The following is a 24445-nucleotide window of genomic DNA, read 5'->3' as shown; positions in this document are numbered from 1 at the left end:
CCTTTTTGGTTGTTCTTTCTTATGATTTGCTTACATGTAGCCAATCATTCTGGGATATTTTTCTTGTTATTCCAATGTCATCATTCTGATCACCTCAGCACATTGGCCAAGCAGTTAAAATTCGATGTTTCACAAACATAACAAAAAAAAAAAAAAAAGGAAAGGAAAAGTAGGCATTTTAAAATCTTTTTTGTCTTCAGTCAACTTATGAATATATCATCATCCTCACTATAAGCTTTAGCATTAATAACAAAGATTATTTACCACATATATATAAGATGCAAGCAATACAGGTTTTAACCTTACATTTAAAACAGGACAATTATAGGTGTGCCTCGGTGGCTCGGTCAGTTAAGTGTCCAACTCTTGATTTCAGGTCTTGATCTCAGGATTGTGAGGTCAAGCCCCACGTTAGGCTCCACTCTGGGTGTGGAGCCTACTTAAAAAAATATATATATATTAAAAATACAGGACAATTATATGTATTTTTTTCTCAAGAATTGGTTCCTGTTTTTTTTTTAATTATATGACTATACCTTGGTGCAATTAATACCAGTATTTTCTGTAGCCATTTTCCAGTATTTTTATCACAAAGTCCAAGTTTTTCATGGCGTGAAGCAATTATTTTAATAACATTTGTTGATGTGGACGACTTAGATCACAGGTGTGCCATAATGGCTTCCAAGTATCTCGGTTATAGAGCATATACAAAACATTTCATCCCTGAAGTCAAGATCCTAAACCTCATGCAAATCATCTTAATTAATGTACTTGGGTTTTGTTTTTGCTTACAATTTTTCCATCAGTCCTTATGGTCCAAGATAAATTAGTAAGGTAAGGTAGATGGAAGGTTGAATTCCTCAGTAAGGACACCTAGGGATCTTGTCTGGGCTCTCTGCCAAGGAAGCAGAGTGATTTTGTAAAGGCTAATGGCTTCTCCAAAGCAGTTATTCCTCAACACTAAAGTGATAGTTCTGGACACTGTTTCCCCATTATAGTATCTCGACTCTTTCTTCCAACTTAAAAACAGAGAAATAAAAACATTCTGTGAAATTAAATAGACCAATTCATTAGAAATTCTTGTTTTTTACAGAACCACCTGTTTTTAGCAGCTTCCCTCCTGTAGTAGAAACCCTTAAAAATACTGAAGTTAGTCTTGAGTGTGAACTTTCGGGAACACCACCATTTGAGGTGATCTGGTACAAAGACAAGCGGCAGCTCCGAAGTGGCAAGAAATACAAGATTGCCTGCAAAAACTTCCATGCAAGTATTCACATTCTCAATGTTGAAGCTTCAGACATTGGGCAATACTACTGCAAAGCACAGAATGAAGTCGGAAGTGATACTTGCATTGCTACTGTAAAATTGAAAGGTAAGCGTATTTCCTGCACATGGCAGAAATGGCAGGAATGTGCAAAACTTATTTTCTCTCTCTCTCTCCCATTATCTGGACAATGTTTCCAACAGTCTCCACCCATCTTTCCTTGTTCAGAACCACCAAGATTTGTCTCCAAACTGAACAGCCTCACCGTCGTAGCTGGCGAGCCCGCTGACTTACAAGCATCCGTAGAAGGAGCCCAGCCTATTTCTGTCCAGTGGCTTAAAGAGAAAGAAGAAGTGATCAGAGAAAGTGCAAACATCAGAATTACATTTGTAGAAAATGTTGCCACTCTGCAGTTTGCAAAAGCAGAACCAGCTAATGCTGGGAAGTATATCTGCCAAATCAAGAATGATGGTGGAATGAGGGAGAACATGGCCACACTGACTGTTTTAGGTTGGTACAATTATAGTACTATGTTCCCCTGATAGAAAGTGACGCCAAACACTGAGATGAGTCACTGGTAGAATCTCTTATTCTGAATTTCTTCTAGAAGGATATTAACTCTTACCTGTTTAAAAGGTTTAGGAGCGGGGTGCCTGGGTGACTCAGTCAGTTAAGCATCCACCTTCGGCTCAGGTCATGATCCCAGGGTCCTGGGATCGAGCCTCATGTTGGGCTCTCTGCTCGGTGGGGAGTCTGCTTCTCCTTCTCCCTCTGTCCGTCTCCCTGTTCCACCTCTCTCTCTTTCTCTCTCTCTCATAAATAAATAAATAAATAAATAAATAAATAAATAAATAAATAAATAAATAAAATCTTTAAGAACAAAATGAAAGAGAGAAAAAAAAAGGTTTAGGAGAAAGGACCTAATTGATCTTTTTTCCCCCCTAATTGATCTTTCAAACTCTTTCCTGTGTCTGCGATCTTAACAAAAATTAGCCATCTGTTTCATTGTTTACTTACTATTTTTCTTGATGGATTAGCCAATATAATCATGACTGTCTTTTGTTTAAGCATGAAAACTATTGGAAGCCAGCATATGCAACAAGGAAATTTTGTTTCCAAAGTACTAGCTGTTAATGCTGACAAGAACTCCCAAGATCAAAGTTAGATAGGAAAGACTTGCACTTGCATCTTTGGACATTTTAATTTAGCAATTGTTTGGATAACAGCTTTGAAAACCACTGGCTTTAGCACCTTAAAATAAAGCAAACATATCAAGTAATTCATAATAATGTGATTCCTTTACTCTAGAGGGGGTCAAGAGCAAATCAGTACACACTGTCTAATATACATTGTCTGAATTGTTTTGGAAGTCAACTAGTGCACCAACATATTTCTTAATAATAACCCATAATTCCACAATAGTGTGCAATTGTGGAATCATCCTCTCTGGGGAGAGAGCCCTAACACAATCACACCATGGGAAGAAACAATCTCAGTGAACCTGAGAGTAGAGGCATGGTAAAGATAACGGGCTTTGACAGATGGCTATCACATTTTATTTCAGAGCCTGCAGTCATTGTTGAGAAAGCAGGATCAATGACCGTGACTGTGGGAGAAACGTGCACTCTGGAGTGTAAGGTGGCCGGCACTCCCGAACTCTCAGTAGAATGGTACAAGGACGGAAAGCTATTGACCAGCAGCCAAAAACACAAAGTTAGCTTCTACAACAGAATCTCTTCCTTAAAGATACTCTCTGTTGAAAGGCAAGACGCAGGCACATATACCTTCCAGGTTCAAAACAACGTTGGAAAAAGCAGCTGCACAGCTGTGATTGATGTTTCAGGTCAGTTCCGCCCTATCCCCCTCACCCCCGCCATTGCTTATGCGAATGCCTCCATCAGCTTCCTTCTTGCACGGCTCTTCTACTCTTTCAAATCATGATGATCTCTTGCCTTTCCTCACACAGACCGAATGGTCCCTCCCTCTTTTACCCGAAGACTGAAAGATACTGTTGGGGTGCTGGGTACTTCTTGCATCTTGGAATGCAAAGTAGCTGGATCATCACCCATCTCTGTTGCCTGGTTTCATGAGAAAACGAAGATTGTCAGCAGAGCAAAGTACCAAACCACATTTTCAGATAATGTCTGCACATTGCAGCTGAACTCTCTGGACTCCTCAGACATGGGCAATTACACATGCGTGGCTGCTAATGCCGCTGGCTCTGATGAATGTCGTGCAGTGTTGGCTGTACAAGGTCAGTGTTAGAGACGCAAACCATTTCTTGCAAATTCCCCTTTGGGTGCACATCCAGACATTTGACACATATTCAAAAGGGCTCTTCATTTTTCATTCAAAGTTGCAACTAAATGAGAAGCTTACAGGCCCTTTTCCATGTTCTCCATGTCTATGTAGAACCACCCTCTTTCGTGAAGGAACCTGAACCTTTGGAAATCCTACCAGGCAAAAATGTCACTTTCACAAGCGTTATTCGAGGGACCCCTCCCTTCAAGGTCGGCTGGTTCAGAGGTGCCAGAGAACTCGTGAGAGGAGACCGGTGCAACATCTATTTTGAAGACACTGTGGCAGAACTGGAATTATTTAATGTTGACATCTCTCAGAGTGGGGAATACACTTGTGTGGTTTCTAACAATGCTGGCCAAACATCCTGCATGACTCATCTCTTTGTGAAAGGTTTGCTCAAGTGCATTTGCCTCTCCTATTTTCTCTACCCTGACATCTTTGTGTTCTTACTGTGTTTAATTGCTATGCTTTGTCACTCACCAGAACCGGCTACCTTTGTGAAGAAATTAAGTAATCACTCTGTGGAACCAGGGAAGCCCATAATTCTGGAGGGCACCTACACTGGAACACTTCCGATTTCAGTTACCTGGAAAAAGGATGGTTTTAACATAACTCCATCTGAGAGATGCAGCATAGTCACAACAGAGAAAACTTGCATCCTAGAAATTCTAAATAGCACAAAAAGAGATGCAGGACAGTACTCCTGTGAAATTGACAATGAAGCAGGGAGGGATGTTTGCCAAGCTCTGGTATCTACATTAGGTGTGTTGTCTTATTATTCTCTCATTAATGATTGGCATTCATGTAACACAAAGCATGCTTTGTTTGGTGTTCTTTAATTCCAGTTGCTGATTGTGATCCTTTCTTCTTTAGAACCACCTTATTTTGTTACGGAACTAGAACCTCTGGAGGCATCCGTTGGAGATTCAGTTTCTTTACAGTGCCAAGTTGCTGGGACACCAGAAATTACAGTGTCTTGGTACAAAGGAGATACCAAGTTACGGCCAACTCCTGAATACAGGACCTATTTTACAAACAATGTGGCCACACTTGTTTTTAATAAAGTGAATATTAATGACAGTGGAGAGTACACATGTAAAGCAGAAAATAGTATAGGAACTGCTTCTTCAAAGACTGTCTTCAGAATTCAAGGTGATGACATGAATTTACAAATTAAGAAATTTTTTTATCTTAATCATTTTATCTTTGTGGAGAAATTTTCATTTCATCTACTGATGGCTCAAGTATCGCTTGTCTTCCTACAGAGCGCCAACTTCCACCTTCCTTTGCAAGACAACTGAAAGACATTGAACAGACTGTTGGGTTGCCTGTTACACTCACTTGTCGATTAAATGGCTCCGCACCCATCCAAGTGTGCTGGTATAGAGATGGGGTACTTCTACGAGATGATGAAAACCTACAGACATCATTTGTAGATAATGTGGCAACTTTAAAAATTTTGCAAACTGACTTGAGTCACTCTGGCCAGTACTCCTGCTCAGCTTCTAACCCACTTGGAACAGCATCTTCTAGTGCTAGACTGACAGCAAGAGGTTTGTTCCCATGTTAATCTTTCCCTTTGCAAACCAAACCATGACTTCTTATTCATTGTCAGGATAGAAATGGCCAGTGAAAAAAGTAAAACAAACAAAACACCCACTGCCTTTTCTTTTCATTTTCCAGAACCTAAGAAATCTCCCTTCTTTGACATCAAGCCTGTATCTATAGATGTCATTGCTGGGGAAAGTGCTGACTTTGAGTGTCATGTTACTGGTGCTCAACCAATGCGAATCACTTGGTCAAAAGATAACAAGGAGATACGTCCTGGAGGAAATTACACTATCACATGTGTGGGAAACACTCCCCATCTAAGAATTCTTAAAGTAGGCAAAGGAGACTCTGGTCAATATACTTGCCAGGCAACCAATGATGTTGGCAAAGACATGTGCTCAGCTCAACTCAGTGTAAAAGGTATAATTACATGGCATCTACCAATATCTGTTCTTTCCCATATTTGTGTGATGGTCTTCTAAAAATTCCTTTAGTTTTTAAGTGTTTGAGATAAACTAACTGGGTCATGTTAGAATTTGTATATTAGTGTTGAAAACATTAATCAAGGTTCTGTTTTGTCTTTATATTGTTCTTTAAATTAGTGTTGACTCTAAGTGTGAGCCTATCAGATGGTGTTGTCTAACAAATTTGTTAAGTATTGTTTCAACTATCCAGTCTCATCATTTATTTTCTGTTATATGGCGTTCTGATTTATCATTACTAAATTTTGATCAAATACCTCTATAATACATTAACTTATATGTTTTAGCTTCTGTATCCAAACTACAAAAATAAACTCAACAATTAAATTCTCTATTAAAAGCTTATTTAATAGAAAAACATAACATTTTACCATAAAACTGTCGGAAAATATATTCTTAATTAACCAGTTTAAATATGTATTTATGGGATCTTCAACTACAAACACAAGCTGTTTTTTCCTTTGATTTACTAGAACCTCCCAAGTTTGTTAAGAAACTAGAAGCTTCTAAAGTTGCAAAGCAGGGAGAATCCATCCAACTGGAATGCAAAATAAGTGGTTCCCCAGAAATCAAAGTTGTGTGGTTCCGAAATGACAGTGAACTTCATGAAAGTTGGAAATACAACATGTCATTCGTTAATTCTGTGGCACTGCTTACCATCAATGAAGGCAGCACTGAGGACAGTGGGGACTATATCTGTGAAGCTCATAATGGTGTTGGTGAGGCCAGCTGCAGCACAGCCCTGACCGTTAAAGGTTAGACACACTAAGCTTCTTCCTTCTCCTCTGATTGGATTCTTTCTCAGCGATGTTATGAGCTCCAAAATAAAAAGGCTCACTATGGGGATTTGCTTGCAATTCTTAAACTAGTTTTTGTGAATTGTTATTTCTTGCGTTAGCATACTGTCATATGGTTACACCAATCATTCTTAATGATTCTGGATTCTAAAGCATTATCTATCCTTTTTAGTAAGCAAATGTTCTCATCATCTATCTTCTTTTTTTCTGGTAGCACCTCCTGTTTTCACCCAGAAGCCTTCTCCAATAGGAGCTCTTAAAGGTTCTGATGTTATCTTCCAATGTGAAATTTCGGGAACCCCCCCATTTGAAGTGGTGTGGGTTAAAGATCGAAAGCAAGTTCGAAGCAGCAAGAAATTTAAAATCACTTCAAAAAATTTTGATACAAGTCTTCATATCCTTAATCTTGAAGCCTCCGATGTAGGAGAATATCACTGCAAAGCTACTAATGAGGTGGGAAGTGACACGTGTGTTTGCACGGTCAAGTTCAAAGGTTTGTATACGTGGGCACAAAAATATATGTCTCTTCCTTTCATCTTTTCTTGCTTAACTAATAACTTATGTGGCTGTGATTCTTTTTTTCTTCTAACCACAAACTTCTTTCATTAGAACCCCCACGATTTGTGAAAAAGCTAAGCGACACCTCAACCCTTGTTGGGGATGCTGTTGAGTTACGGGCTGTAGTGGAAGGCTTCCAGCCAATTTCTGTTGTCTGGCTGAAAGATAGAGGTGATGTCATCAGAGAGAGTGAAAACACTAGGATTTCATTTATCGATAACGTCGCAACCCTCCAACTTGGGAGCCCCGAACCCTCTGATTCTGGAAAATATGTGTGCCAAATCAAAAATGACGCCGGGATGAGAGAATGTTCAGCAGTCTTGACTGTAGTAGGTTAGTAACAAAGTACAACCTGAGAAAATAATCAAATTGGCCCATGATCATCATCTGCAAATACTATTCTTACCCCATTATATATTGCTTACACTCTCAGTTTGGAAGGTGACTTTATTTTCAATGCAATATACTTCTTCTTTTAGAACCAGCCAGAATCGTAGAGAAGCCAGAACCCATGACTGTCACTACTGGAAATCCTTTTGCATTAGAGTGTGCAGTGGCTGGAACACCAGAACTTTCAGTCAAGTGGTTCAAAGATGGGAGAGAATTATCTGCAGACGGCAAACATCACATCACATTCATCAACAAAGTGGCTTCCATTAAAATCCCTTGTGCAGAGATGAGCGACAAGGGGTTATATAGCTTTGAAGTGAAAAACAGTGTTGGTAAAAGCACCTGCTCTGTATCTGTCCACGTGTCGGGTGAGTAGTGTGAGGTCTTTATGAATCTGTCATTTTTCCTGGAAAAAAGAAAAAAGAAAAGAAAGCTTCTCTTTAAACGGAAAACTACCCTTCTCCACACAGATCGAGTTGTGCCTCCTTCCTTCATCCGCAAGCTGAAAGACACGAACGCCGTCTTGGGGGCCTCGGCGGTTTTGGAGTGCCGAGTCTCTGGCTCAGCCCCGATTTCAGTTGCCTGGTTTCAGGACGGAAACGAGCTCGTTAGTGGGCCTAAATGCCAGTCCAGCTTCTCGGAAAATGTCTGTACGTTGAACCTGAGCTTACTGGAGCCCTCAGACACAGGCATATACACGTGTGTGGCTGCCAACGTGGCTGGTTCGGAAGAATGCTCGGCGGTCCTGACCGTGCAAGGTCAGTGTGCGAGAGGCAGACTGCTGCCGCCCTCACGTCTCTTCCGCGAGACGTGGCGCCTGCCTCGCGGGGAGTTTCTTTCCCTTGTCTTCATTTGCAGTCTTAGTTCCCTTTCCTTTGAGGAGCAAAAGCGCATCTCACCTGGATTTCTTTTTTTCTCTTGATCTCTCCCTCCCCTGGGGTATCCAGAACCCCCCTCTTTTGAACAAATCCCCGACTCTGCGGAAGTTTTACCTGGAACGAGCCTCATCTTCACCAGCGTCATTAGAGGCTCCCCTCCGTTCAAGGTCAAGTGGTTTAAGGGCAGCAGGGAACTGGTGTCAGGGGAGTCGTGCACCATCTCTCTGGAAGATTTTGTGACCGAACTGGAGTTGCTGGAGGTAGAGCCGGTGCAGAGCGGAGACTATTCTTGCCTTGTGACCAATGACGCGGGCAGCGCCTCCTGTACCGCGCATCTCTTTGTGAAAGGTTTGCTCTGTTCTCCGACTCGTGTGTCTCTTAAAATTCCTTTCCAAGTCTTCCTTTGAAGATGCCAAGTTCACCCTCATGTTTCCTCTGTACAGAACCCGCCACGTTTGTGAAAAGGTTGGCTGACTTCAGCGTGGAGACGGGCAGCCCCATAGTTCTTGAGGCCACGTTTACCGGCACACCTCCCATCTCGGTGAGCTGGTTGAAGAATGAGTTCCCTCTCTCACAGTCTCCAAATTGCAGTATTACCATGACAGAGAAATCGACGATCCTGGAAATTACGGAGAGCACTGTAGAGGATTATGCACAGTACAGTTGCCTGATAGAAAATGAGGCCGGTCAAGATATTTGTGAAGCTCTGGTGTCTGTCTTAGGTGTGTTAACAAGTTAGCTCTTTTTGTTGCTGTCTTTTCCTTCTTTTAAACCATCCTCTTCAGGTTAGCGTGATTGATTGGTTATCATCCTTTGTACCCTAGAACCACCCTATTTCATTGAACCACTGCAACATGTAGAAGCAACCATCAGAGAACCCACGACTTTACAATGTAAAGTGGATGGAACCCCAGAAATCAGAATTTCTTGGTACAAAGAACACACAAAGCTACGATCGGCTCCTGCATATAAAATGCAATTTAAAAATAATGTCGCCTCTTTGGTAATCAACAAAGTGGATCACAGTGACGTGGGAGAGTATACGTGCAAGGCAGAAAACAGCGTGGGGGCAGTCGCTTCTTCAGCCGTGCTTGTTATCAAAGGTGATGATGGTTTCGTTTAACAAGTCTTGCTGTGTGCTGACAGACCCATTTTCTTAAAAACATCAAAATTGTAATGGCTTGAAATATGCCGTGGCTGTGTTCTCTCTTGTAAATAAAGATTATCTGTAACTTCTTTACAGAGCGCAAACTTCCACCTTCCTTTGCAAGAAAACTGAAGGATGTTCACGAGACTCTTGGTTTCCCAGTTGCGTTTGAATGTCGCATCAATGGCTCAGAACCTCTTCAAGTATCTTGGTACAAGGATGGGGTGCTTTTGAAAGATGATTCTAATTTGCAAACATCTTTTGTTCATAACGTAGCAACCCTTCAGATTTTGCAAACTGACCAGAGCCACGTCGGTCAGTATAATTGTTCAGCTTCTAATCCTCTTGGAACTGCTTCATCTAGTGCCAAGCTCATTCTCTCAGGTGAGTAGCTCATCACATTACCCTCTTCATTAAAAAAGCTTCACTGCCGTGGGCCACCATAGGACTGGTGCCACTTAGTTTCTGCTCCATGTCTGGGAGCATGAAAACTGAAGTCACCGTGTTGGTCTTCATCCTTTTCAGAGCATGAAGTGCCTCCTTTCTTTGATCTAAAGCCTGTATCGGTAGATCTTGCTCTTGGAGAAAGTGGTTCTTTTAAATGTCATGTAACTGGAACTGGACCCATCAAAATCACTTGGGCCAAAGATAACCGAGAGATTCGCCCTGGAGGCAACTACAAGATGACTTTGGTTGAAAATACTGCCACTCTGACAGTCCTCAAAGTAAGCAAAGGTGACGCTGGGCAGTACACCTGCTACGCAAGCAACGTCGCTGGAAAAGACTCTTGTTCTGCTCACCTGGGTGTGCAAGGTATCTGTTCCAGTCAAGTAGCAACATCTCTTTTGCATTTTCAATATCTTGAAATACAGGAGGAAGGGTGTGCTTCAAAGTTATGTTTAGGACCATGGTCTAGTAATTAGAAGAGGTCAAATGGATCTAGGGCCTTCCAAATGGGGTCAAGTTTTAACACTTTTTATTAAAAATATATAAAACGAATAAAACATGGACTTGAATGTCCAATTTCAAAGGCTAAAGGTAGAGACTAGGAAAATAGTGAACAAAAGTTTTCACAGAATTGCAAGAAAATCCAAGTTTGAAAGAAATCAGCTTAAGACAAAGAAAAGGAAGTGATCTCAAATGACTTATTTTCCACAGTAGTTTGTAAATTAATGGATTTTGTCGCTCTAGAGGATAACAGATCCCATACAAGCCCCTCAAGAAGAGTCAGCTTGTGCTAACCTCTCCTCCTCCACTAGCCCCACACTTAAATAATAGAGGAAGCCAGAGGGCTAGGGAGAACATCAATATCCGACATGGTGGAAGGCAACCATATCTTTCTATACCAAGTTCATGGCTGCCGTTGTCATAAATTAAATCCTTCACTCAATGAGCTACTCATCTAACCCATTAGGGAATTTTTGAGGTTTTTTGTGGTGACGGTTTGTAGATATCTTGAAATTAAAATAGAATTGTATTTACCAGCCCATTTGCTCTATGACATTTTTCTAATCATTTTTATTTCTCTGAGCTTGAATTTTTTGTTTCGGTAACGAAGAAAGCCTTGCTCTCCCCCACTGCGAAGGGAAATTATGAGGGTTGAAGAAATATCTATTTAAGATCTATAAGAGAAATTGACATAAATATTAAGACATCTCACCCAGTTTTGTTATTCTGATTCCTCATGGTACATATCTGGTATCTTTATAGCCATAGTATATACATCACCCCCGGTTCACATACAGGAGAGTAGTCAAACCCTCTTATTCCTTGTGAACTTCAGAGTGCCTCCAACAACAGATCTAGCCCCTGCCTCTGATCTTGCACTGAAGATAAGATTCTTTTGCTGGGAGGAGGATCACACAATATGGATTAATGTATTTTCCTCCCTTCCGTTTGCAATAACATTTGGTGTGGGTGCTTACACACATTTTATTTTAAGAAATTTCTACTTAGATTCAACTTAACCATTCTTAACTACTAATTATGAACTATTCTTCCTTGAACTGCATCAAATAATGTTTTCCAGAGTTAAAGACCTCTCCAACAGAGGGATTCCTTTTTTCACTTCATCTTGAGTTATCCATGTCTTTTCCATCCCTTAACTTGTGTTTTCCCTCTTGGTTCCATAGAACCACCCAGGTTCATTAAGAAGCTAGAACCTTCAAGAATTGTGAAACAGGATGAATACACAAGATATGAATGTAAAATAGGAGGGTCTCCAGAAATCAAAGTTTTATGGTACAAAGACGAGACTGAAATTCAAGAGAGCAGTAAATTCAGAATGTCATTTCTCGACTCAGTGGCAGTGTTGGAAATGCACAACCTCAGTGTTGAGGACAGCGGAGACTACACGTGTGAGGCCCGCAATGCAGCGGGCAGTGCAAGCAGCAGCACTTCCTTAAAAGTTAAAGGTCAGATCTTACTCTTCCTTTGTGTTTTTCACATTGGACTCCTCTCTAGCTGTCCTCTCAGGTCCCTGTTTGACTCTCCAGCAATGTCTTAAAATTTTTGGAGGATACGATCAAAAATTGAAACTGATGTTTTCTGTCTCTGTGATAGAATGGAAAACTGATTCTTACTTGAAACTATATGCTTACAGAATACATCCTGATTTTCCTTTCTTTTCTAACTCGATTACCTTCCAATTGTAGAACCACCCGTTTTCCGCAAAAAGCCTCATCCCATTGAGACGCTGAAAGGAGCTGATGTTCATCTTGAATGTGAGCTTCAGGGTACTCCCCCATTTCAAGTTTCTTGGCATAAAGATAAGAGGGAACTTAGAAGTGGCAAGAAGTACAAGATCATGTCTGAGAACTTCTTGACGAGTATTCACGTCCTGAATGTCGATGCTGCAGACATGGGGGAATACCAGTGCAAAGCCACCAACGATGTGGGGAGTGACACTTGTGTTGGTTCTATCACACTGAAAGGTTAGAGCAGCCTCATTCTTTTCTGTCTGCCGTTTCCCTTCTAATTTTCTTCCCTCTAATTTTAACGTTCTGTTGGCTTCTTAGTGATTGCCCAGTCCTTTATCACTAGCTGTGTCTTCTACTTTCCCTTTTTTCTCTTCCAAATCCTTTGATGTTTAGTGTGCATCCCACGTCTGAATCCTACCAAATATCATTTTAGACGGTTTTTCCAATGGATTTCATTGAACTCAGAAAGTTGGAGAGGACGAGACATTTGATTCTTTTGGCTTAATATAAACTCTAATGTCCCTGCTCCCACTCAACAAAAATACCTCTTATTTAAGAAATGGAAACAACATGTTATCACTAGTGGAAGTCCTAGCATTGCATGGCTTGAGGGAGGGTACTACTAGCCCCACATGTTTTAAACGATTTGTCTCTTTTTCATCAGCACCACCAAGATTTGTGAAGAAGCTCAGTGACGTTTCTACCATCATTGGTGAAGAAGTTCAGCTGCAGACTACTATCGAAGGCGCTGAGCCAATATCAGTGGTGTGGTTCAAAGATAAAGGGGAGATTGTCAGAGAAAGTGACAACATATGGGTTTCTTATTCAGAAAACATTGCAACCCTAAAGTTTGCAAGAACAGAAATAGCCAATGCTGGGAAGTATACCTGTCAGATCAAAAATGATGCTGGAATGCAAGAGTGCTTTGCCACACTCTCTGTTCTCGGTTAGTACGAGTAGAATAGAACATTACCATGAATACAAAGTACACACTTACTAGTCTCTGTGTTTTCTTTAGCGTTTCAGTTTGAATGTAAATTTTGAATGTAATTTCTGTCTCGCTCCAGAACCTGCAGCGATCGTGGAAAAGCCAGAATCCATAAGAGTTACCGCAGGAGATACCTGTACCTTGGAGTGCACAGTCACAGGCACACCCGAACTCAGTACCAAGTGGCTCAAGGATGGAAAAGAACTGACAAGTGACAGCAAATACAAAATAAGCTTCTTCAACAAAGCATCTGGCCTTAAGATCATCAATGTGGCACCTAGTGACAGTGGCATATACAGTTTCGAGGTGCAAAACCCTGTGGGCAAAGACACCTGTACAGCCTCAGTTCAAGTTTCAGGTTGGTTGGTGGGGCTTTTATTTCAGTGGTATCATAATGTAGTTCCTGATTTACATAATGTGTGTTTGGGAAGCTCCATCGTCTTCAGCGGGACATGGGTCTGACCTCCTCTGCATCAGCAAAATCAGAGGTTACATCCACATAGAGTTGGAAGAAAACCAAAGTTAGATCCCTTTCTCATGGAGAAATTTCCACAATTCAGAGTGGTAGGAGTAAAACTTAACCCCTGGAGAAGGATAAAGTTGTCTTTAACTATCGCTTATGCTGGAATAATTCACCGTATAATGGTTCACAGTGATGAGAGACCAAAACCCCTCCCACGTCAGCTAGCACATCTTGCCCATTGATTCTCAAGGCTTCCAACCATGTGAACCCAGAGGGACTTCTTTGATACCCTGGCAAGAAAGCCCAGTGGATCTAGGGGTATTCCATCAAGAAGACAATAATTCTCTTTTCAAATCATTTTATAACTGGTGTCCCTTGTTTGTTTGATTTTTTTTTTATCACATTCAGACCGAATTGTTCCTCCTTCATTCACGAGAAAATTGAAAGAGACGAATGGTCTGTCTGGTTCCTCGGTTGTCATGGAGTGCAAAGTCTATGGGTCACCGCCAATCTCTGTCTGCTGGTTCCATGAAGGAAATGAGATCAGCAGTGGAAGGAAATACCAGACCACCCTGACAGATAACACTTGTGCTTTAACTGTGAACATGCTAGAAGAATCAGATGCTGGTGACTACACGTGTGTAGCTACTAACGTGGCCGGTTCTGATGAATGCAGTGCTCCTTTGACTGTGAGAGGTCAGTTAAAACGACAGGAAACTAGAACTGCATTTCATAACGTATTAAGCGTGTTTATCATCAAAATTGAAAAATATTAAATTGCTCTTGGTATGTGATTTTTGTTTAGAGCCACCATCCTTTGTTCAGAAACCTGAGGCCATGGATATGTTAACGGGAGGCAATGTAACTTTCACAAGCATCGTAAAAGGAACACCTCCTCTCAGCGTCAGCTGGTTCAAGGGTAGCAGTGAACTGGTACCAGGGGACAGGTGTAATGTATCTCTGGAGCATTCTGTCGCTGAGCTGGAGTTGTTTGATATAGAGACAACACAGAGTGGAGAATATACCTGCATAGTTAGTAATGAAGCTGGCAGAGTTTCTTGTACGACACATCTCTATGTAAAAGGTTTGTTTGACTGCTAGTCCGCATTTTTACAACTGACGTACGTGAAGTAACAGCTGTGTCTATATCTGAATGTATGTGTGTTTGATTTCGTATTTTCCCATTTGCTTACTACAGCCCCAGCCAAATTTGTGAAAAGGCTCAATGACTACAGCATAGAGAAAGGAAAACCCCTGATTCTAGAGGGCACGTACACTGGAACTCCTCCCATTTCAGTTACATGGAAGAAAAATGGCGTAAATATAACTCCTTCTCAGAGGTGTAATATAACCACAACTGAAAAATCTGCAATCCTGGAAATTCCAAGTAGCACCATGGAGGATGCAGGACAGTACAACTGCTACATTGAAAATGCTTCTGGAAAAGATTCCTGTTCGGCACAAATACTGATACTAGGTTTGTTACAATCCCGCCTTCATAGCGTCATATGTGAATAATCATTCTGGCGTGTCTCTTCGTGACTGATTATCTCTCTTGCCTGCAGAACCACCGTATTTTGTCAAGCAGTTGGAGCCTGTTAAGGTCACCGTTGGAGATTCTGCCTCTTTACAATGTCAAATTGCTGGGACGCCTGAAATTGGGGTGTCTTGGTACAAAGGAGATACAAAATTAAGACCTACTGCCACCTGCAAAATGCATTTTAAGAACAATGTCGCTACACTGGTTTTCAACCAGGTTGATAGTAATGACAGTGGAGAATATATCTGCAGAGCTGAAAACAGCGTGGGAGAAGTTTCTTCATCAACGTTCCTTACTGTCCAAGGTGATTGCAATGTTTTAAAAGTGAATGGATTTGTGTTTCTTTTGAACACGATTTAAAATATCTGGCAAAGGTCTTCTTTTTAAGAAAATCTTGCCCAAGGCAGAATGTTCTGCTTAAGAAATTCTGTCTACGGTTAGTGGCTCATCTTTTTCTGTAGCTGGGAGAGATAAGAGAACTAAATCTTCATTTGGAAGGAACATAACAATCACTTGTGTCTATCATTAAATCTTTCAGAAAAATGAGTAACCATATTTTTTTTGTTAAAGATTGTATTTATTTATTTGACAGAGAGAGACACAGCGAGAGAGGGAACACAAGCAGGGGGAGTGAGAGAGGGAGAAGCAGGCTCCCAGCCGAGCAGGGAGCCCGATGTGGGACTCGATCCCAGGACCCCAGGATCATGACCTAAGCTGAAGGCAGACGCGTAACGACTGAGCCACCCAGGCGCCCCGAGTAACCATATTTTTAAAATTTCACTTCATGAGTGTCCCACAAGGCAGTCTTAAAAAGTGGGAGAATCTGCTGCGTGCCTGGAGATGTACCTTAAACCAATCAATTACTCTTTGGGCTTACATATTTTTGTACCTAGTATGCATTAGGGTGACCACAGAGTGAAAATTTTGCCCCGAAAGTTTGTAAGTTTTTCTTTGTGTCCAAGTTAATTCAAGAGCTGTTAGTACCTCCTAATATTTTTATAGACATACTATTATCTATACAGCAATCACTGTGAGAAGGATATTCAGCAAATTAAAAATATATCCAGAAGTACTCATTATTTTAATTCTGTTCCTACAGAGCAAAAACTGCCACCATCATTTTCTCGGCAGTTGCGAGATGTTCAAGAAACGGTTGGACTGCCGGTTGTGTTTGAATGTACCATACGTGGATCAGAACCTATCTCGGTGTCTTGGTATAAAGATGACAAGCCATTGAAAGATGGCCCAAATGTACAAACATCGTTTTTAGATAACGTGGCCACTCTCAACATCTTTAAAACAGACCGGAGCCTTGCGGGCCAGTATTCTTGCACAGCTACGAACCCTATAGGGTCTGCTTCCTCCAGTGCCAGGCTCATTCTCACAGGTTTGTGGCTGCTTCAACTTCTTTCTGTTTCTGTAATTAAAATTTCTATCCTCAAAATTAAGGAGAAAACACCACTGTTTCTGTAGAGTGGGATGGCTATGGAGCCTGAAACTGTGTCCTTCTGCTCTGCTTTTAGAGGGGAAGAATCCACCCTTCTTTGACATCCCCGTCACCCCTGTGGATGCTGTGGTTGGGGACAGTGCTGACTTTGAGTGCCACGTTACTGGGACGCAACCAATAAAGGTCGCCTGGGCCAAAGACAACAGAGAGATACGAAGTGGCGGAAACTACCAGATCAGTTACCTGGAAAACACTGCCCACCTGACAATTCTGAAAGTAGACAAGGGAGACTCTGGGCAATATAGCTGCTATGCTGTGAATGAAGTGGGAAAGGACTCGTGCACAGCTCAACTTAATATAAAAGGTATCGTTTATTTTGCATAATCGCTTCCTGTTCTTTCCCAAGGGTGCAGTTTCTATTAGGGCAGTGAAATTTAGGCCAGTTTTAAACAAATGACAAAAATGTTGAAGAAGAAATAAGTTTCTCTAGAGAAAAAGTGATCTTTTTAAATCCATATTTTTCTAAAACTCCATATATCCTACATAACCCTAAGACCACCCTCTTCTTCTTTTATTTTTTACAAGTACGTGGTTCTGTAAATGGCCGTAAGTTATTTTTATCATTTATCCCATAAATCAGAGAACAGTTCAGAATAAGCTTGTGGAATGAGGCAGAAATGTTTAGAAACGTACGCTGATTCACTGTATTTAGTTAGTCAGCATTAACTTTTTTTTTTTTAACTTTTAATGTACAATAGGACTTTTTCTTGAAAAGCCTCCTATCAGTAACGTGCTTCTGGCTTCCTTTTCATATATCCTTGCAATTTCTTGCAGAGCGGCTCATCCCACCAAGTTTCACTAAAAAGCTCTCGGAGACCGTTGAGGAAACGGAAGGGAATTCTTTCAGGCTCGAGGGCCGTGTTGCCGGTTCCCAGCCTATATCGGTTGCATGGTACAAGAATAATATAGAGATACATCCAACTTCTAACTGTGAGATTATATTCAAGAACAACACGCTCCTGCTGCATGTCAAGAAGGCGGGCAAGGGCGATGCTGGTTTGTACACATGCAAAGTGTCAAATGATGCAGGCTCTGCTCTGTGTACATCTTCAATTGTCATCAAAGGTGAGTCAACGTCGCTACCCCCAGCCTCCTCCAGTGTTCTTATTGCCTCTTAGCTAGGCCTGTGCATTTCTTCTGACATGTGCATTTCTTCTTTAACTCTGTTGGCCAAGTAAGTTCTAGCAGATACGCAGTTGACTCTTGAACAACTGGGAGGCTAGGATCACCGACCAATCCCCGTGTAACTTTTGACTCTTCCAAAACTTTACTAATAGCATCCTCTTGACTGGAGGCCTTACCAATAACACAAACAGTCGATTATATATTCTTACAATACAGTGAGCTAGAGAAAAGAACACATCCGTATATAAGTGGACCCACACCATTCAAACCCATGTTGTTTAAGGGCTAACAGTAAATATACATGATGTCATTGGCTTGCCATAATTCTATATATATTTACTTGAAATACATACTATTTGTAATTTACATGGCCAGCAAAGTAGGTGTTATATAATAAATGGACTAAAATCTTAGCATGTGAATCATATCCCAAAATTCTCTCAGGCAGTTAGAAATCTAAGTCTACTTGGAAATTCATGCCTCAGTAATATATAAATTTTTATGAAGCACGTTTATTTTGAAAAATTCTTAAATTTTCATCATGGAAAACTGCATTAGTTTTGCTTCTTAGAAGTTATATCACATTCTGAAACATTCTCTTTTCTATTTCTAAGGGATTATTGTTTGACATACATTGCCCAAAGCTTTTAGCCTGTAAATGAATATTAATCCCAGACAAAAGAGTAAAACTTGCTCAAAAGGAAAAAAAAGATGAGAGGGAATATGCTGCATATTATTATAGAAGATGTATTTACATATATAGTCCTAGCTTGAGGGAAAGAAATAGACTGTATCTTCTAAGGAGATCCTTTTTTTCTGATCCTCTGACCATAAAATGGCTTCATCCAGATGATTATGATGCAGATTCATCAAAATCACTTTACAAGCCAATTTTCTTGGAGCAGCTTGGGGCTTGATTACCAACTCTGATGTGATATAGTTGGCCATTTCAGGGCTCATGCATAGATAATAGGTTAATACCACGAATGGGCTGGTATCGTTGAGTTGTCTTAATTTAAAAGACACTCATTTTATAGAATTTAAGTGCATTTAGTTTTAAAATATGTTTAATAAAACAAAAAACGTATCCTTAGCGGTGGCTTATATTCATTATTTACATCCCTGGTGGTTCTGCCATTGAGTAGATAAGTACTTTGTATCACATTCTGAAGCTATTTCTTTGTAGAATTAAAAAAAAAAAGACATCACAAGTTTTAATCATTACAATCATGAATATTGCCTTATGTTTATATCTAGTTCTCAGAATCATTGAATAAAACCATTACGTAATACTGAGTTGTACACGGCCTTCCTACCATGTTACCTGTATATTCTTCATTGGTTTTCAGTTGAACACTGAACTTCAACTGCTGTTTCCTTTGGGCAAAGATTAGATTTTAAATGCTACTATAGCCGCATTTCATAGCTAAAGATGAATATCAGAGAAAGTCACGTATTATGAAGTGGGCTCACAGATTACTCAAATGTTGGCTTTCTTTCCCAGAGGGCAGCAAGAACTGCTGCTCTAGATGAGCAGAATTCCCCAGGAGGCCCTTCTTTCTTAGGGCACAGCAAAAATGCAGCTATCTGCAGGTGCGAGAGAATCAATAGTGTGCTATATGGCACAGAGGTTTATAGGAACTGCCAGTTGCCATGTTTGCAGTGCTTAATCAGGACACAGAGGCTTGCATGATTTTTGGTCAACATAGCATCCGTTCTTTGCTTGTTTTTCAACCTTTATCTTTAAAAACTCCAACAAATGTAACTGTTGTCTTCAGAGAGGAATGAGCTTTGATTCAGTTACTGATTCTGTTCTACTATAGCAACTGGTACTACTGGTATTACCCGTTAGAGGCAAAACTGGCTTCTTTTCTGGAATTTAAAACTTTTTTGCCTTTATGTTCCTTTTAAGCTTAAAACCATCTTTGTACTTCCAGAACCTAAGAAGCCACCTGTGTTTGACCAGCACCTTACTCCAGTAACAGCAAGTGAAGGAGAATCTGTGCAGCTCAGCTGCCATGTGCAGGGATCAGAACCGATCAAGATCCAGTGGTTGAAGGCTGGGAGGGAAGTAAAGCCCTCAGATAGGTGTAGCTTCAGCTTTGCTGGCGGGACCGCCGTGCTGGAACTGAAGGACGTGGCTAAAGCAGATTCGGGAGATTATGTGTGCAAAGCTTCAAATGTGGCTGGAAGTGACACTTCAAAATCCAAAGTGACCATCAAAGGTACAGATACCTCAGAAGTAGTATTCCAATTAAGCCAATGACCAGTCCCATTTATTTGCATATTACAACTTAAATAAGAATGGAATTCAATTTCTAGAAACATCAATTATTGCTCATTTGCAATTTATAGCCTCCTTGTTATAACTGAAGTATTAGATAATCCAATGGAAATAATTTTGATACAAATTGTCTGACATTACCCCAAGTTCACCAACCTATTTCTTGTACCTCTTTCCACCATATCCAAGAAGGTGTAACTAAGTTCCAAAAATGATGCTCTGATAATGTGACGTGAGGGAATCTGATGTCATAGTCCTGGAGGAATTCTATCGAATAAAGCCAAGTCTAGAAATATAAAATTGGACACTGCTATTATGATTGTAGTTCAACCTGCATGTGAAAGCTGCCACTAGTTATAAATGTCTATGAAACTGCTTTATCTTCCGTAGTCCACTCTCGTACATAGTGAGTCCTAGAGTGAATGATGTCTTTGACACTGCCAAATTTCTAAAGCTCATTTTACAGAGGAATTATTCCGATTTTAAGGTAACTGTGACAACAAAACATGTAAATGTGTCTTTCAGACAAACCAGCCACAGTCCCAGCAGCTAAGAAAGCGGCAGTTGATGGGAAACTCTTCTTCGTGTCAGAACCTCAGAGTATCAGAGTCGTAGAAAGTAAGTACTTTGTGAACCAGTATGTCTTCATCTATCTTGTACAATTTTACTGCCGATTTAATTTTGGAAGAACTGATTTGGGAAAATTAGGTTTTTTTAATTCATTTGCTTTCATTCTTCCCTAGAAACCACCGCAACATTCATTGCAAAAGTTGGAGGTGATCCAATCCCAAATGTTAAATGGACAAAAGGGAAATGGAGGCAACTGAACCAGGGCGGTCGCATTCTTATCCACCAGAAAGGTGACGAAGCAAAGCTGGAGATTAGGGACACCACAAAAACCGATTCTGGATTGTATCGGTGTGTCGCATTTAATAAACACGGCGAAATTGAAAGTAACGTTAACCTACAGGTGGATGAAAGGAAGAAACAGGAGAAGATTGAAGGAGATCTGAGAGCAATGCTGAAAAAGTAAGTTCAATTAAAAAAAACAAAAACAAAAACCACGCATGGTCATTTTCCATTCACAAAAGAGATCTCTCAAGGGGCATGGGCCATCCCCTCCAAGATTCTGATGGTAAATGAACATAAGCACACAGACATTCCACAAAAGCATATAAGCAAATACCCAATATTTGGGCATAGGTTAGCAGTTCATGAAGATCAGTTTCTGAATGATCATAAGAAAGTTTTGAGAAGGAAGTGAATCTTTATTAAAATTTTAGACAAAGGCAATGGCCAATGGAGAACTTTGTATCTGTCTCAAAATGAAATTTTTGTTTCTATGTAGTATTTCTCATGTTCTGAATTCTTTTCTAGATCAACACTTGAAACATTTCCATAATTACCAATACTTTCAACACAAATTACATTTCAACATAGTCAATTACTAAATTAATCAGCATTTGCTTTCCACACATCTTTCCCATGACATATGATATTTATCCCTTATTAATGCTTTCCATTGCTGTTACTGCTTTTCCTTTTAATTATTTCATTAGACTCTTTGGTAGTAAAATTTACAAATATATATTCTTTCTTAAATTCATTGATTACATTTCGGTACCTTGTTACAATGGTCCAATCTTAATCTACTTCATCACCAAACCCACATTTTTTTTTTTATTGTGAACACGGTAAAACTGTCATTTCTTGAACAAAGGACATACACTATGCCTTTGTGAGGGGAACAAAAAACCTTAATGGTACTTATGATCTTTAAATGATGATAGGCAATTCAAAATAAGTAGAAGACAGGTGATTTATGTTTATTTCTGATTTCATTTAGGACTCCAGTCTTAAAGAAAGGATCTGGAGAAGAAGAAGAAATCGATATCATGGAACTTCTCAAAAATGTTGATCCTAAAGAATATGAAAAATATGCTCGCATGTATGGAATCACTGACTTCCGAGGTCTTCTTCAAGCATTTGAACTGCTAAAACAAAGTCAAGAAGAAGAGACACATAGATTGGTATGATCTTTTGTGTATAGCATCATCTTAAAAATTTACATTTGAAACATCTAATATATATCCATCGAATTTCCAGAACCCTACAGCTATATGAGATCATTTAATGTAACCTAGGCAGCATCAGTAATGGAAGATAAATATAATCCTGCATCCTCTAATTCAATTTTTTTCCATATGTAATACTTCTACTTTTTCCTCCTTAGGAAATTGAGGAAATAGAGAAGTCAGAGAAGGATGAAAAGGAATTTGAGGAACTTGTATCATTTATTCAGCAAAGGCTATCACAGACAGAGGTAAAGTGAATCATGAAGATAATACGGTGAACAGATTGTTATTGGGAATTATGAGAGAAGGAGTGACTAATGTGTGTTAATTCCTTATTCTCCTAGCCTGTCACTCTGATCAAGGACATTGAGAATCAGACAGTTTTGAAAGATGATGATGCTGTGTTTGAAATTGACATTAAGATTAATTATCCAGAAATCAAGCTTTCATGGTACAAAGGGACTGAAAAACTGGAACCCAGTGATAAATTTGAAATAAGTATCGATGGTGATCGGCATACACTCAGAGTCAAAAACTGTCAACTTAAAGATCAGGGCAATTATAGATTGGTGTGTGGTCCACACATCGCTAGTGCTAAACTAACTGTAATCGGTAAGTAAAAAGCATTTTATTAAAAAAAACAAACAAACTTGTGAGATTCACTTACTATTGAGCACATCTGCATGTGATATCAAACAAAATGTTTTTTGTGTCATACCTGCAGAGCCTGCTTGGGAACGGCATCTTCAGGATGTTACTTTGAAAGAAGGCCAGACTTGCACCATGACATGCCAATTTTCCGTGCCAAACGTAAAATCTGAATGGTTCAGAAATGGCAGAATCCTTAAGCCCCAAGGTAGACATAAGACAGAAGTGGAACACAAAGTCCATAAGCTGACCATTGCAGATGTTCGAGCAGAAGACCAGGGGCAGTACAGCTGCAAATATGAAGACCTTGAAACTTCAGCAGAGCTCAGAATTGAAGGTGGGTGAACGGCCACAGCTGGGGTTATTAGTGCACAGGTCAGTGGCAGACGTGGTGCAGGACCCTTCCCGCGGCCGCCTGCCATTACGCATATTCCAAAGTGGTCGTGTGTTCTCCTTTCCCAGCACACACTCACAGCATTCATTCACATCTCAAGATGCACATGAAATCAAAAGGGAAATGTTCACACAAGTGCCGGATCTTTTCCATGGATTTTTTTGACCAAAGGCAGATTTCAATCCAAACGAACACATGACTGTCTAACAGTTATTTAAATTCTATAATTCTGCTAAATTCAATCATTCTTTATAATTTTACTAAATTGCATAATTCTCACATCTATGATTCTCATTCTAAGACAGAGATCTTGGAAATGACCAGATTTCATAGCTATAGCTAAAAGATCTTGGCTAACTCTAATAGATCTAAAAAAAATCTATTTTGTTTATAGAAATTAATTTGAATCTACTTGTCTGAAACTTACTAGATAAAATTAACAACAGATGTCATGTGTGATTAGCAGCTATTTTTCAAAAATAACTATTTTATGTGAGGATTGTATTCCAACCTTCTAAATCTCTGAAGTAAAAGGAAATCTCGGGATTTAGGAGCAATAACATTTATCTCCTAATCTTTTGATCATATGCACTGTCTGAAGACACCCTTGGACTGTAGTGAGCAACATTTTAGCTATAATGATAGCATCTACTTCCAGTGGGTGCCCATTTATAGTTTTTGAAATAAAACTATAAGACTTAGATACACAAACATTTCAACTTCTCTGACTTGCTTTTTTTTTTTTAATTTTTTTTTATTCTTATGTTAATCCCCATACATTACATCATTAGTTTTAGATGAAGTGTTCCATGATTCATTGTTTGTGCATAACACCCAGTGCTCCATGCAGAACGTGCCCTCCTCAGTACCCACCACCAGGCTAACCCATCCTCCCACCCCCCTCCCCTCTAGAACCCTGTTTGTTTTTCAGAGTCCATCGTCTCTCATGGTTCGTCTACCCCTCCGATTTCCCCCGCTTCATTCTTCCCCTCCCGCTACCTTCTTCTTCTTCTTTTTTTTTTTTTTCTTAACATATATTGCATTATTTGTTTCAGAGGTACAGATCTGAGATTCAACAGTCTTGCAAAATTCACAGCGCTTACCAGAGCACATACCCTCCCCAGTGTCTATCACCCAGTCACCCCATCCTTCCCACCCCACCCCCCACTCCAGCAACCCTCAGTTTGTTTCCTGAGATTAAGAATTCCTCATATCAGTGAGATCATATGATACATGTCTTTCTCTGTTTGACTTCTTTCACTCAACATAATACCCTCCAGTTCCATCCACGTCGTTGCAAATGGCAAGATCTCGTTCCTTTTGATGGCTGCATAATATTCCATTGTATATATAT

General features: G+C 40.0%; 1 protein-coding gene across 1 annotated transcript in view; it reads left to right on the top strand.

Annotated features, from left to right (window-relative positions):
* Positions 1 to 24445, top strand: part of TTN (titin) — a 269090-nt gene that overhangs the window by 78029 nt on the left and 166616 nt on the right. The window contains 37 exon segments of the mRNA XM_044913684.1: positions 1094 to 1372; positions 1493 to 1774; positions 2829 to 3107; positions 3231 to 3518; positions 3677 to 3955; positions 4049 to 4327; positions 4439 to 4717; positions 4831 to 5118; positions 5249 to 5536; positions 6072 to 6353; positions 6610 to 6888; positions 7005 to 7286; positions 7433 to 7711; positions 7814 to 8101; positions 8291 to 8569; positions 8665 to 8943; positions 9046 to 9324; positions 9465 to 9752; positions 9894 to 10181; positions 11501 to 11782; positions 12023 to 12301; positions 12732 to 13013; positions 13135 to 13413; positions 13927 to 14214; positions 14324 to 14602; positions 14717 to 14995; positions 15084 to 15362; positions 16158 to 16445; positions 16582 to 16869; positions 17340 to 17630; positions 19628 to 19915; positions 20500 to 20592; positions 20718 to 21003; positions 21821 to 22004; positions 22208 to 22297; positions 22394 to 22661; positions 22774 to 23034. Of these exon segments, the coding sequence (XP_044769619.1) occupies positions 1094 to 1372; positions 1493 to 1774; positions 2829 to 3107; positions 3231 to 3518; positions 3677 to 3955; positions 4049 to 4327; positions 4439 to 4717; positions 4831 to 5118; positions 5249 to 5536; positions 6072 to 6353; positions 6610 to 6888; positions 7005 to 7286; positions 7433 to 7711; positions 7814 to 8101; positions 8291 to 8569; positions 8665 to 8943; positions 9046 to 9324; positions 9465 to 9752; positions 9894 to 10181; positions 11501 to 11782; positions 12023 to 12301; positions 12732 to 13013; positions 13135 to 13413; positions 13927 to 14214; positions 14324 to 14602; positions 14717 to 14995; positions 15084 to 15362; positions 16158 to 16445; positions 16582 to 16869; positions 17340 to 17630; positions 19628 to 19915; positions 20500 to 20592; positions 20718 to 21003; positions 21821 to 22004; positions 22208 to 22297; positions 22394 to 22661; positions 22774 to 23034 (9948 nt within the window).

This window comes from Neomonachus schauinslandi, chromosome 3 (genome assembly GCF_002201575.2).
Source record: "Neomonachus schauinslandi chromosome 3, ASM220157v2, whole genome shotgun sequence".
Lineage (NCBI taxonomy): Eukaryota > Metazoa > Chordata > Mammalia > Carnivora > Phocidae > Neomonachus > Neomonachus schauinslandi.
The sequence above is the reverse complement of the archived record's forward strand: the minus strand, read 5'-3'. Positions and strand labels throughout refer to the sequence as shown.